Here is a 15,915-nt window from a genome sequence, read left to right as displayed (position 1 = left end):
TGGCCTTTCCCTACTGGCAGGGGCAGATACCTACCTTCTCTCTAGCTTTGGTAGTGACAAGTGAGGCTGAAGGTGGTGATTCTGAGTGGAATCAGGTTGGAAGTGTCAGGGAACCGCCCCCTGCAATGGAAGGGCAAGTAAGCTGGTTGCGGTCACAAGGCAGGTGGAGGGGCTTCCTGTTTGGCCATAGCCCATGGCATCTTGTCCCTTAACCACGAGGAGATCCCAGGACAGCATCCTATCAGCGCTTTCACACAAGGAAGTTCCACCAGCAAATGCAGCAGCTGCAGATAGATTACTGCCCCTAACAACACTCCTGTGGAACTGCAGCAGGCAGAATGAGGCACGGTGTGCTCTGCCTATAGACTTGGAGAGTGCCTGGCAGGTGAGAATAGGCCACCTTAGGCTTCCATGGTCACTCCGGGATGACAATTCCTAACTGGCTGCAGGGTGGTCCCTGACTGTCATGGTCCACGCTGTTTCTAGAGTGAACCTTACCCCGCATTTCATGATCTTGCTTTCCTGATCCTGCTGGCATGGCCCCACCTGTCTTTGGGCGCCCACCACACCTAGGCAGTGACCCAGCAGGGCCTGTTTATTTTAGACAGGCTCTCGCTATTGCCAGGCTGGTCTCAAACCCCTGGCCTCATGTGGTCCTCCCACTCCCGCCCTGACCGCCCGCCAGTAGCTAGGGGACCTGGTTTAGATCCCCTGTCATTCGCAAGGCGGTCCCAGGGTCCTAGGTTGAGAATCCAGGAGGATGGTGTTTCCTCCTGAAGGATGGAGGGGCATCTGGAAAGAGGGTTTTGGGAAAGCACTAGATGCTTAGCTTGGCCATAAGCGGTCACTGCTTTTCTGCTCCCTTCTGGGCAAAGTGGATGCAGGGCTTGGCCGAAGGACCGGCCATCAGGGAAAGTTTGCTCCAGAAGCAGCTCAGGCACCCGAAAACCCTTTCTCCAGAGTGAACACTGGGCTCCATTTACAGGAGTCAGGGATGAGGGGCCGTGGGTTAAACCCAAGACAGGCTTCTTGGGCCAGTAAGCATCCTCTCTTAGCCCCAAGGAAGGGTGCGGTTCCCGTTTCTCTGTGAAGGAAGGGACCTAGTTCTTTCTTGTTTGCGGCACCTTTCGTGGCTCATTAGGGAGAGAATTTATTAGAAAAAGGAAAAGATTAGTATGTTTTCGACTCTAACCATCGCCCCAGTTCTGAGGCCTCCGGGCCGTGGCTTCGGACTGCCACCCGGTGGCAGCGTTCCGCTTTACGGCTTTGCCATTCGCGGGTCCCCGGAGCCTTACTGCGAGCCAGGGAGGTGGGCAGCCGAGACGAGGAGTCCTAGCTTCCCAGAGCGGCCCGGACGGCGCCTCGGACCCGGACAGTTGGCTGACGTCACTTCCGGGTCGGCACCGATTGGCGGGGCGGGAGGGCCGAACGGGCGATGTTGGGCGGCCGTCCTGCTCCGCGGCGCTGAGGTGAGTGTGAGCCCGGCGGGGGCGGGCGCGCGGGGCGCAGACCCCTCCCTGCGCACTGCGCCCGTGCCCGGTTCTGTTGCGGTGCTCCAGGCCTGGGTCCGTCCCGCCATCAGCGGCACTTCCTGTTCCAGGGACCCCGGACAAGGCCTTGAGTACGGACTGCGCTTCGCCGCCCTCTCCCAGCTCCGGGGTCGCTCCTCACGGGGCTCCTTCCGCCCTCGAGCCCCTCACAGCTCCCTTGCCCCACGCGGGCCCCCCTGGACTCCTGCAGCACAGGGCGGCTTCTGCGTCCCGATGCGCTCCAGACCCCTTGGTCCCAGCGACCCGAGGCCTCATCCCGGCTGCCTCCCACGCCCCTCTCCTGTCAGCTTTTCAGGGGCGGGGTCGTGCGTCTCTCGGTCCTCCCAGCCCTCTGCGGATCTCGCCCCTCCTGCGTTTAGCGTCCGCGCTCCTCCTTGCTGCTCCCTCTGCTGGTGCCTTCCCTCCACCCCACCCTCCTCGCTTCTAGCGGTCGGGGGCTTTTCTCCCCGCAGCCAGGCAGCCAGGTTTTTGTTTCTCCTCTTTCTTTCTTCTTTCTTTTCCTTCTTTTCTTTTTCTTTTCTTTCTTTCCTTTCTCTCTCTTCCTTTTTCTGAGACGGAGCCTCGCTCTGTCGCCCAGGCTGGAGGCTCAATGCAACCTCCGTCTCCCGGGTTCAAGCAGCTCTCTTGTCTCAGCCTCCAGAGTAGCTGGGATTGCAGGCGCTCGCCACCACGCCCGGCTAATTTTGTGTTTTTAGTAGAGATGGGGTTTAACCATGTTGGCCAGGCTGGTCTCGAACTCCTGACCTCAAGTGATCCGCCCGCCTCGACCTCCCAAAGTGCTGGGATTACAGGCGTGAGCCACTGCGCCCAGTCTCGTTTTCTTGTATCTCTACATACCTAATATTGTTTTTGTCTCTTAAAAATCTACATATGTATGGCCGAGTGTGGTGGCTCATGCCTGCAGTCCCAGCACTTTGGGAGGCCGAGGCGGGCGGATCACAAGGTCTGGAGATCGAGACCATCCTGGCTAACGGTGAAACCTCGTCTCTACTAAAAAATACAAAAAAATTAACCGGGCGTGGTGGCGGGCACCTGTAGTCCCAGCTACTCAGGAGGCTGAGGCAGGAGAATGGCGTGAACCCGAGAGGCAGAGCTTGCAGTGAGCCGAGATCGCGCCACTGCACTCCAGCCCGGGCGATGGAGCAAGACTCCGTCTCAAAAAAAAAAAAATCTACGTATGTATTATACTGTGGATATTCTATATCTGACAGTTTTTCTCAGCCTTATAACTGCTCTATCTCCTTGGCATTACTTTTCAGCACTGTGACTTTGCTGATAGACGCTGAAGTTTTTTCTTCTTTTACACAGGCACATGGTAACATTCTTGTGTTTTTCTTGTGTGCCTTAGCAAGTCTCCATAGAGTACATACTTTGAGTTAGGTTTCCCCACAGAGAGTTTTGCAGGGTTTCAGTTCTACCAGGTAGGGCCAGATGTATTTCTAGAGTCACTGTACCAGTTTACGGTGTCCTCAACATTTGATATTATGAAGTATTTTATATTTCCCCAATCTATGGGGAGAGTCTGGTTTTATTTACCTTTTTTTTTTTTAATTAAAAAATTAGAGATGGGGGGTCTCACTATGTTGCCCAGGCTGGAGTGCAGTGGCCACTCACAGGCGTGATCCCACTACTGATCAGCACCAGAGTTTTGACCTGCCCTGTTTCCCACCTAAGCTGGTTCACCCCTCCTTAAGCAGCATGGTGGTCCCCTGCTCCCTGATGTCACCATATTGATGCCGAACCTAGTTGGCATAGCACACTGCAGCCCAGAACTCCCAGGTTCAGGTGATCCTCCTGCCTCAGCCTGCTGAGTAGCTGGGACTACAGGGTTTGCCAGGTCCTATCCTGTGTTCATTTGTTCAAAATTGTGACATTTTTCTTATTAAAAAAATTTTTAAATATATTCTGTATATTTATGTTTTGTTACATGTTTGCAAATATCTTTCATTCTCTAGCTTGTCTGCTTGCCTTTTAATTTTGTGGTGTCTTGTGCAGAATCCTTTTTCTTTTTTTTTTGAGACAGGGTCTTGCTCGGGCTGGAGTGTAGTGACACAATCTTGGCTCACTGCAGCCTCCATCTCCCACTCTCAAGCGATCCTTCTACCTCAGCCACCTGAGGTTTTGCCTGGGACCACAGGCTCACACCACCACGTGGGCTAGTTTTTGTAGAGCTGCGGTTTCACCATATTACCCAGGGTGGTTTCCTACTCCTGAGCTCAAGCAATCTGCCCACCTCCACCTCCCAAAGCATTGAGATTACAGGTGTGAGTCACCAAGCCTGGCCTTTTTTCCTTTTTTTTTTTTTTTTGAGACGCAGTCTTGCTCTGTCGCCCGAGCTGGAGTGCAGTGGCCAGATCTCAGCTCACTGCAAGCCCCGCCTCCCGGGTTCTCGCCATTCTCCTGCCTCAGCCTCCCGAGTAGCTGGGACTACAGGCGCCCGCCACCTCGCCCGGCTAGTTTTTTGTATTTTTTAGTAGAGACGGGGTTTCACCGTGTTTGCCAGGATGGTCTCGATCTCCTGACCTCGTGATCTGCCCGTTTCGGCCTCCCAAAGTGCTGGGATTACAGGCTTGAGCCACCGCGCCCGGCCCTTTTTTCCTTTTTAATGGAATCAAACAATCATTTTCTTTATAGGCTTTTATTATTTATTTACTTATTTACATTTTTATGTATTTTTTTGAGACAGAGTCTTGCTTGGTCACCCAGGCTGGAGTGCAGTGGCATGGTCTTGGCTCACTGCAACCTCCACCTCCCCGGTTCAAATGATTCTTCTGCCTCAGCCTCCCGAGTAGCTGGGATTGCAGGCGCGCGCCACCACACCTGGCTAATTTTTGTATTTTTAGTAGAGACAGGGTTTCACCATCTTGGCTAGGCTGGTCTTGAACTCCTGACCTCGTGATCCACCCACCTCAGCCTCCCAAAGTGCTGGGATTACAGGCGTGAGCCAGCACACCCGGCCTTTTTTGTTTTTTTTGTTTTTTAAATGTTTAAGTCTTTAACCTGCCCGAAATATTTGTGTACCATAGAAGGCAGGGAACTAATTTTATTTTCCAATGGAAAACCAGTTGTGCCAATACCATTTATTGTCCTTCTTCATTGCCATTGATATTGCAGGTATATTAACATATGTATAGATGTCTTCCATTATCTTTTTTCCTATACTTAAACTTCACTTTCCATTACCAAAGCCTAAGTCTCAATATCTAGTAGGGCACACCCTTGTCTCCTTCAGTTATTTTTTTGGTATTGCCTTAGCTAACTTTTTTTTTTTTTTTTTTTTTTTTGAGACAGAGTCTTGCTCTGTCTCCCAGGGTGGAGTGCAGTGGTGTGATCTTGGCTCACTGCAAGCTCTGCCTTCAGGGTTCACGCCATTCTCCCGCCTCAGCCTTCGGAGTAGCTGGGACTACAGGTGCATGCTACCACACCTGGCTAATTTTTTTGTATTTTTAGTAGAGACGGGGTTTCAGCACGTTAGCCAGGATGGTCTCCATCTCCTGACCTCGTGATGCGCCTGCCTCAGCCTCCCAAAGTGCTAGGATTACAGGCGTGAGCCACTGTGCCCAGCCACACTGCCTTGGCTAATCTTAGATCGTTACTATTTCATGTGGTATTTGGAGTCATTTCTGTCAGATATAATGTCCTGTTGAAATGCTTATTGTAATTGCACAGAATAAATTTAACTTGGGGAGAATTGATATCTTTATATTATTGAGCCCTCCTGTTTAGAAACATGGTCTGTTTCTGCATAAACTTTTCTAAGGTACTTCAATGAAGTTTTTTTTTTTTTTTTTTTTTTTTTGAGACGGAGTCTTGCTCTGTCGCCTGGGCTGGAGTGCAGTGGCCGGATCTCAGCTCACTGCAAGCTCTGCCCGTGAGTTTACGCCATTCTCCTGCCTCAGCCTCCGGAGTAGCTGGGACTACAGGCGCCCGCCACCTCGCCCGGCTAGTTTTTTTTTTTATTTTTAGTAGAGACGGGGTTTCACCATGTTAGCCAGGATGGTCTCGATCTCCTGACCTCGTGATCCGCCCGTCTCGGCCTCCCAAAGTGCTGGGATTACAGGCTTGAGCCACCGCGCCCGGCCTTCAATGAAGTTTTATAATGTTGTCCATTACATACATAACTTTTTTTAAGACTTAATGTACTGCATAGTTTTTGTAACTATTATGAATGGTCAGTTTTCAGTTGCTGATTGCTAACGAATAGGAGTGGTATTAATTATTCTGTATTGACCTTGTTTGTGGCAATGCTGTTGAACTCCTGTCATCCCAACAGTGGATTGATACTCTTGGATTTTCTATGTAGATTGTTTTTATCATTTTCAAAGAATGGCAAGTTTGTCTTTTTTCTTCTGATCCTTGTAGCTTGTATTTCTTTTTTCTGTGACTTACTGCGCTGGCTAGGATGTTGAATAGCAGCAGGCTCTGAGAGGGAACATCCCTCTCTTGTCACTGACTCTACTGCACGTGCTTCTAATGTGTCCTCTTAGTGTTGTGAACACAAACTTGAATGCATGGAACCCCAGGGTCCCTGAGCCACACTCTGAGAACTATTGCTATGCCTCCTGGGGTCAAGTGATCCTCCCACCTCAGCCTCCCAAGTAGCTGGGACTACAGGCATGTGCCACCAAGCCCTGCTAATTTTTTTAATTTTTCGTAGGGATGGGGTCTCAGTATATTGCCCGGGCTGAGCTTGAACTCCTGGGCTCAAGCGATCTTCCTGTCTTGGCTTCCCAAAGTATGGGGATTACAGGCATGAGCCAACCATACCTGGCCTTTTGCTCTTTTTTTTTTAATCTATTTGAAATTATTATTATTTTTTTAACCTAGGAGCATAGATTCAAACTGCCCTAAATATACACTCTTTCCTTTTTTGTTCTTGGTAGCATTTCCTTTTCTACTTTTCCATCTATTTTCTTTTTTTTTTTTTTTTTTTGAGATAGGCTCTGGCTCTGGCTCTGTCACCCCAGCTGGAGTGCAGTGGTATGATCTCGACTCACTGTGGCTTCTGCCTCCTGGCCTCAAGCGATCCTCCCACCTCAGCCTCCCAAGTAGCTGGGACTATAAGCATGTGCCACCATGCCTGGCTAATTTTTGTATTTTTTGTAGAGAGGGATTTTGCCATGTTGCACAGGCTGGTCTTGGACTCCTGGGCTCAAGAGATCACTCACCCTGGCCTTCCAAAGTGCTGGGATTACAGGCGTGAGCAACTGTGCACAGCCCCTTTTCCATCTTTTTTTGTTCCCTTTATTGGATTTGCCAGGTGTTTGTGTACTTTATTAGCATTTTCAAAGAATGACTATAGAGATTGTTTTCTGTTTCTTTAAATTGTGTTTTGTTTCCTTTCATATTCTTTCCTTGAATTTGTTTCTTTCTTTCTTTCTTTCTTTTTTTTTGAGATGGAGTCTCGCACTGGGCTCGATCTCGGCTCACTGCTACCTCTGCCACCTGAGTTCACGCAATTCTCCTGCCTCAGCCTCCCAAGTAGCTGGGATTACAGGCGCACACCACCACGCCCAGCTAATTTTTTGTATTTTTAGTAGAGACGGGGTTTCACTGTGTTGGTCAGACTGGTCTCGAACTCCTGACCTCAAGTGATCTACCTGCCTCGGCCTCCCAGAGTGCTGGGATTATAGGCATGAGCCACAGCCTGCATTTGATTTCTTGCTGAATACTTAGATTGTTTGTTTCAGTCTTTCCTGTTAAAATGAGTCTATTAAGGATGCACAGTTTTCTTTAGGTAGGCTTGGTTCTATTTCCACTTTAGTTTCCATTTTTGTATTCTTCTGGAGAGAGGGTAACTTTTCATCGTATATTTCTAATATAACAACAATATGGGTAGGAATTATTTTGCCAATGATATATTCCTTTGGGATTTGTTGAAACTTTCTCTGTGGCTCTTTTTTTGGTAATGTTCAGTATGTTGAAAAAAAAGTGTGTTCTTTATGCTTTAAGCATGAGATTCTTTACTTGACCCACTTGTTTCTGAGGGAAGTATGTTAAAAATCTCAACTGGGCACGGTGGCTCACGCCTGTAATCCCAGCACTTTGGGAGGCCGAGGTGGGCAGATCACAAGGTCAGGAGATTGAGACCATCCTGGCTAACACAGTGAAACCCCGTCTCTACTAAAAATAAAAAAAAAATTAAACGCATCTGTGGTCCCAGCTACTCGGGAGGCTGAGGCAGGAGAATGGTGTGAACCCGGGAGGCGGAGCTTGCAGTGAACCGAGATCGCACCACCGTACTCTAGCCTGGGCAACAGAGCGAGACTCCATCTTAAAAAAAAAAAAATCTCATTCCAGAGGAGGATTTACCAGTTCCTCTTTGATAGATCCATACCTGCTTGTAATTATTAAAGCTTTTTGGTGGACTTTTAGTAATATGCATTTTTTTTTAATTCCTATTAGTGATTTTTGCTTTCTTTTCTTTTTTCTTTTTTTGGAGACAAAGTCTTGCTCTTGTCCCCCAGGCTGAAGTGCAGTGGTATTATCTCGGCTCACTGCAACCTCCACCTCCTGGGTTCAAGCGATTCTTCTGCCTCAGCCTCCTGAGTAGCTGGGATTACAGACGCCTGCCTGCCACTGCACCCAGCTAATTTTTGTATTTTAGTAGAAACGAGGTTTCACCATGTTGGCCAGGCTGGTCTCCAACTCCTGGCCTCAGGTGATCCGCCCGCCCCAGCCTCCCAGAGTGCTGGGATTCCAGGCATGAGCCACCGTGCAGGGCCTGTCCTGTTCTTTCTTGACTGTGGTGCTGGTTCCATGGGCTTGTGCAGTTCGTGATGATCCACTGAACTGTGTACTCAGGATTTGTCAACTTTTATAATATAAATATACATCAATAAAAAGCTTTAAAGATATAGAAAAGGTATGTAGGTACCACAGCTTTATTTTAACTAGTGTTTGATCTAATATTTACTGATATTTAGCCTTTCTGTGTTGTTTTATTTTAGGCCAAATAGTTGCATCATGTGTACCTAATCCAAGAGTCTCATGCTTCTGGTAAGTGAGTCAACCTTATTTTGCTTATTTATTTTGAGACAGGATTTTGCTTTGTCGCCCAGGCTGGAGTGCAGTGGTGTGATCACAGCTCACTGCAGCCTCTGCTTCCTGGGCCCAAGCGATCCTACCACCTCAGCCTCCCAAGTAGCTGGGACTACAGGTGTGTGCCATCACAGCCGGCTAATTTTTTTTTCTTTGGTAGCATTGAGGTCTCCCTACGTTGCCCAGGCTTGTCTCAAATTCCTGGGCTCAAGCTATCCTCTTGCCTTAGCCTCCCAAAGCGCTAGGATTATAGATGTGCGCCACCGAGCCTGGCCCCTTCTATCATTTTTAATTTTCTTCCTTAACCCTTAACATTTTGTCTTCATTCTTCCATGTAAAGTGAATGAGTATTGTTGTTTTCCTCCTGAATGAGACAGCTTAGCATGCCAGAGAGGAGGAGGGGGATAGACAGCCCGAGGGCAGCAGGCAATAGAGGTGAGACTGGAGGCTGGGCACTTTGGTGCACTCCTGTAATCCCAGGACTTTGGGAGGCCGAGGCAAGAAGATTGTTTGAGCTCAAGAGTTCAAGACCAGCCTGGGCAACATGGCAAAACCCCATCTGTACAAAAAAATTAACCGGGTGTGATTGTTGGGGTGATCAGACCCAACACCAGGTCGTGGGGGCTGTGAAGTGTGGCGGAGTCAAAGGAGAAAAGACAGGTTAAGAGTACATAAGGTGGGCCCAGGGGCCAGTGCTGGTATGGAGGCTGTGAAGGGCCCGAGCTCTGGGAGCCCACACTATTTAATGGTGATCAAACAAAGAAGCAGATGGTGAGGACGTGCATACGTGAGGGTAGACAGGTGAGGACATGAGGATGTGGGGGTAGAAAGGTAGTGGTGCATCAAGTGTGGCTGTGATGGTTTAGCATTTTCTTTGATGCATATGTAATATGCTCTGCTACCTGAGATAATGGAAAACTTGTTTACGAGCCTGGGAGGCCAGTTAGCAGTACCCCCACTGGGATGGGTGGGGGTGGACCAGTGAGGCAGGCAGGGCTGTTTATGGCAGCACCAAGTAGCCTGAGCTATGGAAGAAGGGGCCAGACTGGGCCTCCACTTGTTCTGTTCTCTTCTCTCAGCACCTGAGTGACCAGCTCCTGTGCACCGCCCTCAGAAAGCCCAACCCTTAGGCAATGGCAGCCTTGTTCCTGTCTGCCCCACCCCAGGTGAGTATCTGTCCTCCTGGGAGGAGTGAAATCTTTACCCAGGGCTTTCCTTGGCAAACACTGTCAGGTGTCTCTGGTTTGGGGTGCTGACGTGATGGTAGGGGTGACCCTGGGACCCCCATGCAGCCACCCACTGTGGTGGTGCCTTTAGCATGCTTCTGCTGCCTCCGTGCCGCTGCCAGCCCACTCTGGACCACACCTGGGCTATAGCAGTTGCTGTCATTCCAGGCCGAGGTGACCTTCGAGGATGTGGCTGTGTTCCTCTCTCGGGAGGAATGGGGCCGCCTGGGCCCTGCTCAGAGGGGCCTCTACAGGGACGTGATGCTGGAGACCTACGGGAACCTAGTCTCACTGGGTAAGGCCCTCACTAGGACTAAGCTCTGGGAACAGCCCTAGGGGCTAAGGGCTCAGCAGAGGCTGGGCTGGGGGCCTCACCCCCTGGGCACAGAGGTAGGTGATGACCTTTATCCCAGGTAGGCACCTGATCTGAGAAGATGAGGGGAGGGGCAGTGCTGGGACCTTCCTGAGTCAGCCCTTCCCTTCCCTCTCGCTCCAGGTCCCAGGCAGACCCCTCCCTGGTGGGACAGGGGGACCGGGGTCAGGGGGTGGAGTTGCACACCTCCTAGTGGAGGTAACCCCTGAGCTCTTGTTCCCTTATGCTCAGGACTGCCCCAGCCCAATCTCAGTGCCCTCCAGAGGGTGTCCAGGCTTCCATCACCCCCTCTGCTTGTGCCTCCCTTACCCTGCTGCCCCAGGGTGAGACGGCACTAGGTGCTGCCCTGTATCCTTGGTACCAACCCCAGTCCCTGTCTCCTTCCCAGGAGTAGGACCTGCAGGCCCCAAGCCTGGAGTGATCTCGCAGTTGGAGCGAGGGGATGAGCCCTGGGTCCTGGATGTTCAGGGCACCTCTGAGAGAGAGCACCTGAGAGTCAACAGCCCAGGTGCGTGAGGGGGTCTGCTCCCCAACTCAAGTCACCGAATGAGCATTTGTTAGGGTCCAGCATGTCTGTTTAATGAACCAGGAGTCTGCGGGGAAGATGCATTGGGGCTAGCACAGGAGGCCTGACGGTGGCCTTTGCTGAAGTCCAGGTCACTTCTCTCAGTCTGGGCACCTTGGTGGGGAGATTATTGAGCAGAATCTCTCCAGGGCAGCATTTCTGTGGAAAACAGGAATGGACATTCCAGGCAAGGTCCCGTGTAGAGGGGAGTGAGTAGGTGCAGACCATGGGTGCTGTAAGGGGAGGTTAGGGTCTGCAGAACCCCACAGAACCCTGCCCTCCAGAGCTTATGCCAGACAATGAGGGCCTAGTGATGGAGACTATCACTTAATTCCCCTCTCTTCTAAATTAATACACTACGGAAAAGTGAGAGAGTACACATCACCCTGAATCTCACTGCCCAGACACAGTTGTATTGTAGGATATTCCTTTCCTAGCACTGGCCTTTCCACTGTTATGTACGGACAGTCTTTCTTTTTTTTTTTTGAGACAGGGTCACCCTCTATCACCCAGGCTGGAGTGCAGTGGTATGATTATGGCTCACTGCAGCCTTGACCTTCTGCACTCAAGCGATCCTCCTATCTCAGCCTCCCGAGTAACTGGGACCACAGGCATGTCATGTGCCACTCACACTAAGTTTTGATTTTTTTACAGACGAGGTTTCACTATGTTGCCCAGTCTGGTCTCGAACTCCTGGGCTCAAGTGATCCTCTCGCCTTGGCCATCCAAAGTGCTGAGATTACAGGTGTGAGCCACTGCCATTGCACCTGACCCAGATACTGCTTTTTTTTTTTTTTTTTTTTTTTTTTGAGACAGAGTCTTGCTCTGTTGCCCAGGCTGGAGTGCAGTGGCGCAATCTCGGCTCATTGCAGCCTCCACCTCCCAGTTTCAAGTGATTCTCCTGCCTCAGCCTCCTGAGTAGCTGGGACTACAGGTGCCTGCCACCACGCTTGGCTAATGTATGTATTTTTAGTAGAGACAGCATTTCACTGTGTTGCCCAGGCTGGTCTTGAACCCCTGGGCTCCAGCAATCCTCCCACCTTGGCCTCCCAAAGTGCTGGGATTACAGGTGTGAGCCATTCTTTTTTTTTTTTTTTTTTTTGAGACAGAGTCTTGCTCTGTTGCCCAGGCTGGAGTGCAGTGGTGTGATCTCGGCTCACTGCAACCTCTGCCTCCTGGGTTTAAGCAATTCTTCTGCCTCAGCCTCCCGAGTAGCTGGGACTACAGGTACACGCCACCACGCCTGGCTAGTTTTTGTATTTTTAGTAGAGATGGGGTTTCACCATATTGGCCAGGCTGGTCTCAAGTTCCTGACCTTGTGATCCACCTGCCTTGGCCACCCAAAGTGCTGGGATTACAGGCGTGAGCCACCGTGCCCGGCTGACACTGCTGCTTAACAGGAATGATAGTGTGTTCTGCCGTGCAGACACGGAATGTGTTTCCATTTCTGTGCGCATGAGTCTCTGTCATGTCTTCACTGGAAGTGCAGGCCAAAAGATTGGATAGCTCTGCTGGTCACCTTTTTGCATGTGTCTGATGATATTCTAGGAAGGAACTGCTGGCTCAAAGGACTTCTTATTTTGTAAATCTGCTTATTTGAATGTAAATAGCTATAGAAATAAGACAAACCCTACGTTTACAACTCAGTGAATTTTTATGAAAAATCATCCTTCAGATTAAAATACAGACTGTTTCAGTCCCCAGGAGCTCCCTGGCTCTCCTCTGTCATTGCCCACTGCTCCCCACAGGGGTCTTCCTTCTGACTCCTGTCACAAGAGGCCGCTTCCTGCTTTGGATTTTTCTGTCTAGACGCACACAGGGCATCTTTTGCTGAACACTGTGAGAGCTGCTTGTGTTTCTTGGAGCAGCAGTGTGGTCTGTTTGGTTGCATTGTTTTATTGTATGAACATACCACAATTTATGTTCCCTTCTACTTGTGGAGGACATTGAGTTGTCCAGGTTTGGGGTTGCACAGGACTGCTGTGGACGCTCTTGGGCATGGATCTCTCCGGTGCCCGGAATACCTTTCTGGTGCGTGTGTGCCTGGGAGCAGAGTCGCTGAGTCAGCATGTTCATAGAGCAGCTTTAGATAAGGTTGCCAAACCATCCTCCACAGCAGCAGCTCCAGCACAGGCTCCTGTAGTAGTATGTGAGCACTGTCTGCTGCACATCTTGGCCGATATTGGTGTTCAGCACCTGTATTCGTGTGCAGTGCAGAGCCAGGCAAGGGGTGGAAGGATAGGCCCCTTAGGACTAGGAAGGGAGCAGTAATCAAAGTGGCAGTCATGAGGTGCTTGCACCTGGAACTTGCTGTGCTGGGCACTGGGCTCAGTTCTTCATGGTCAGTCTGTTGTATTACTCTGTTTTGTTCTCATGAGAGTGCCATGTGGCCACAGATGGAGAAATCAAGGCTCAGAAAGGTAGGTGAATTGTTGCCTCAGGTGACTCAGCTGGCAAGTAGGGGCCAGGACTAATCAATCCTGAGTGTGGCTGCTGGTATCAGTCTCTGAGGGGCCATGTGGCAGGACCCCACTTGGGTACTTGTCACTCCCCATTCTTGGGAAGTGGCCACCCAGGAGAAGTTTGTTGTGTGAGTGTCAAATCAAGGAAGGAGTGAGTGTTTGAAGGGCTACATGACTGCGGCCCTAGGTGAGCTGCGTAAGCCTCTGAGCTCCAGACTCTCATCTTTGCAAGGCTGTTGTGACTTTGGAGATGATCAAATCAGTACCCCACAGGTGGCCAGCAGCATCTCATGCCTGCCTTCCAGAGTCAGAGCAGGTGACCCTTAGATGTTCTGTTTTTTGTTTCAGTTCTTGGGATCAGAACTGAGTACAAGGAGTTGACTTCACGGGAGACATTTGGTGAGGAAGAACTAGGACAGCCGAGGGGGATTTTTCCCCGGGCATCTGAGCCGGTAGAAGCCTGTGACCACATCAGGAAGGCAGAGGGGAGCCTGGAAAAGCTGGAGCAGAGAGGCCCCAGGGCAGTCACATTGACCAACGGGGAGAGCAGCGGGGGGTCTGGGGGAAGCCTCAGGTTGGTGTCACGAGCTGTTCCCGATCAGAGCCCTCACAAATGTGATATATGCGAGCAGAGTTTTGAACAGAGATCCTATCTCAACAACCATAAGCGCATACACAGGTCAAAAAAAACAAAGACAGTTCGTGACTCTGGGGAAATCTTGAGTGCAAACTTAGTTGTTAAAGAAGATCAGAAAATTCCTACTGGGAAAAAATTGCATTATTGCAGTTACTGTGGGAAAACATTCAGGTACAGTGCCAACCTTGTCAAGCATCAGCGGCTTCACAGTGAAGAGAAACCCTACAAATGTGATGAGTGTGGGAAAGCCTTCAGCCAGAGCTGCGAGTTCATCAACCACCGAAGGATGCACTCAGGAGAGATTCCCTACCGGTGTGACGAGTGTGGGAAGACATTCACCCGGAGGCCCAACCTCATGAAGCACCAGAGGATTCACACTGGGGAGAAACCCTACAAGTGTGGTGAGTGTGGGAAACACTTTAGCGCCTACTCTTCCCTTATTTATCACCAGAGGATCCACACTGGAGAGAAACCCTATAAATGTAATGACTGTGGGAAAGCCTTCAGTGATGGCTCCATCCTTATCCGCCATCGTCGGACTCACACTGGAGAGAAGCCATTTGAGTGCAAGGAATGTGGCAAGGGCTTTACCCAGAGTTCTAACCTTATCCAACATCAGAGAATTCACACTGGAGAGAAACCCTATAAATGTAATGAATGTGAGAAAGCTTTCATTCAAAAAACCAAACTTGTGGAACATCAGAGAAGCCACACTGGAGAGAAGCCCTATGAATGCAATGACTGTGGCAAAGTTTTCAGCCAGAGCACACACCTCATCCAGCATCAGAGAATTCACACAGGAGAAAAGCCCTACAAGTGCAGCGAGTGTGGGAAGGCCTTCCACAACAGTTCCAGACTCATTCACCACCAGAGGTTGCACCACGGAGAGAAACCCTACAAATGCAGTGATTGCAAGAAAGCCTTCAGCCAGAGCAATTACTTGATTCAGCACCGGAGGATCCACACCGGGGAGAAGCCCTACAAGTGCAGTGAGTGTGGGAAGGCCTTCCGGCACAGTTCCAACATGTGTCAGCATCAGCGGATTCACCTCCGGGAGGACTTCTCCGTGTAACAGTGGGGCAGTGTCTGAGGGCAGAGTCCAGCTGAGCATTTCCTGCATGCGCCCCCGGCACCTGACTCGGCCCTTTATTATCCACACAATGTTTTCACAGGGTGAAAGGACATTTCTCATTAAACAAACCTCTTTTCTTAAATCAAATGCAGTGCATGTTCATTTTAGAGAAATTGAGAGAGAAAAGTGAGCAAAAAGAAGCTCCTGTAATCTCCCCCACTTAGAAAAAAATTCATTGCTGCTGATTTAGGAAGGTTTTCTTTGAGACATACTGGAGAGCATTTTAAAAAGAAAATACTGTAATGCTTGTCATTGCAGCATCTAGGATCTTCACTTTTGCTATTTCCTCAATATCAGAAAATTCACACTGAAGATAATACCACATATTTTAACATTTTTATATATTATAAATTTAAAAACATGGGCCAGGTGTGGTGGCTCATGCCTGTAATCCCAGCATTTTGAGAGGCCATGGTGGGTGGATCATTTGAGGTCAGGAGTCCAAGACCATCCTGGCCGACATGGTGAAACCCTGTCTCTACTAAAAATACAAAAATTAGCCAGGTGTGGTGGTGGGCGCCTGTGATCCCAGCTACTCGGGAGGCTGAAGCAGGAGAATTGCTTGAACCTGGGAGGCAGAGGTTGCAGTAAGTCGAGATTGTGCCTCTGTACTCCAGCCTGGGTGACAGAGTGAGACTCCATCTCAAAAAATAAGTGAAACAAACAGTCATACTTTTTATGTCAATAGAGTTGAAGTTGCCTTTTTTATTGTGGTGAAATAACCATAACATGAAATTTACAATTTTAACCATTTTTAAGTGTACAATTCAGTGGCATTGAGTACATTCATGGTGTTGTGTAACCATCACCACTGTGTATTTCCAGAACTGTTTCACTATTCCAAACAAACTGTGTACCTATTAAACAATAACTGGTCATTTCCCCCCTTCTCCTTGCTGCTGGTAACCTCAATTCTATTTTCTGTCTCT

At 49.7% G+C, this 15,915-nt stretch overlaps 1 protein-coding gene across 3 annotated transcripts; it reads left to right on the top strand.

The window, feature by feature from the left end:
- The first annotated feature begins 1,379 nt into the window (after nt 1-1,379).
- ZNF34 (zinc finger protein 34) lies at nt 1,380-15,073 on the top strand. 3 transcript variants are annotated; one of them, XM_010375190.2, is made up of 6 exons: nt 1,380-1,469; nt 8,501-8,549; nt 9,671-9,757; nt 9,986-10,112; nt 10,579-10,698; nt 13,566-15,073. In XM_010375190.2, the coding sequence occupies exons 3-6, from the start codon at nt 9,725-9,727 to the stop codon at nt 14,924-14,926; spliced, it is 1,641 nt and encodes a 546-aa protein (XP_010373492.2). In that variant the 5' UTR covers nt 1,380-1,469; nt 8,501-8,549; nt 9,671-9,724; the 3' UTR covers nt 14,927-15,073. The 3 variants fall into 3 exon arrangements, with proteins under 3 accessions (XP_010373492.2, XP_010373494.2, XP_030777635.1); XM_030921775.1 differs by lacking the exon at nt 1,380-1,469 and adding an exon at nt 1,522-1,621; XM_010375192.2 differs by lacking the exon at nt 10,579-10,698.
- The last annotated feature ends 842 nt before the right edge of the window (nt 15,074-15,915 follow it).

Source organism: Rhinopithecus roxellana, chromosome 17 (assembly GCF_007565055.1).
Source record: "Rhinopithecus roxellana isolate Shanxi Qingling chromosome 17, ASM756505v1, whole genome shotgun sequence".
Lineage (NCBI taxonomy): Eukaryota > Metazoa > Chordata > Mammalia > Primates > Cercopithecidae > Rhinopithecus > Rhinopithecus roxellana.
The sequence above is the reverse complement of the archived record's forward strand: the minus strand, read 5'-3'. Positions and strand labels throughout refer to the sequence as shown.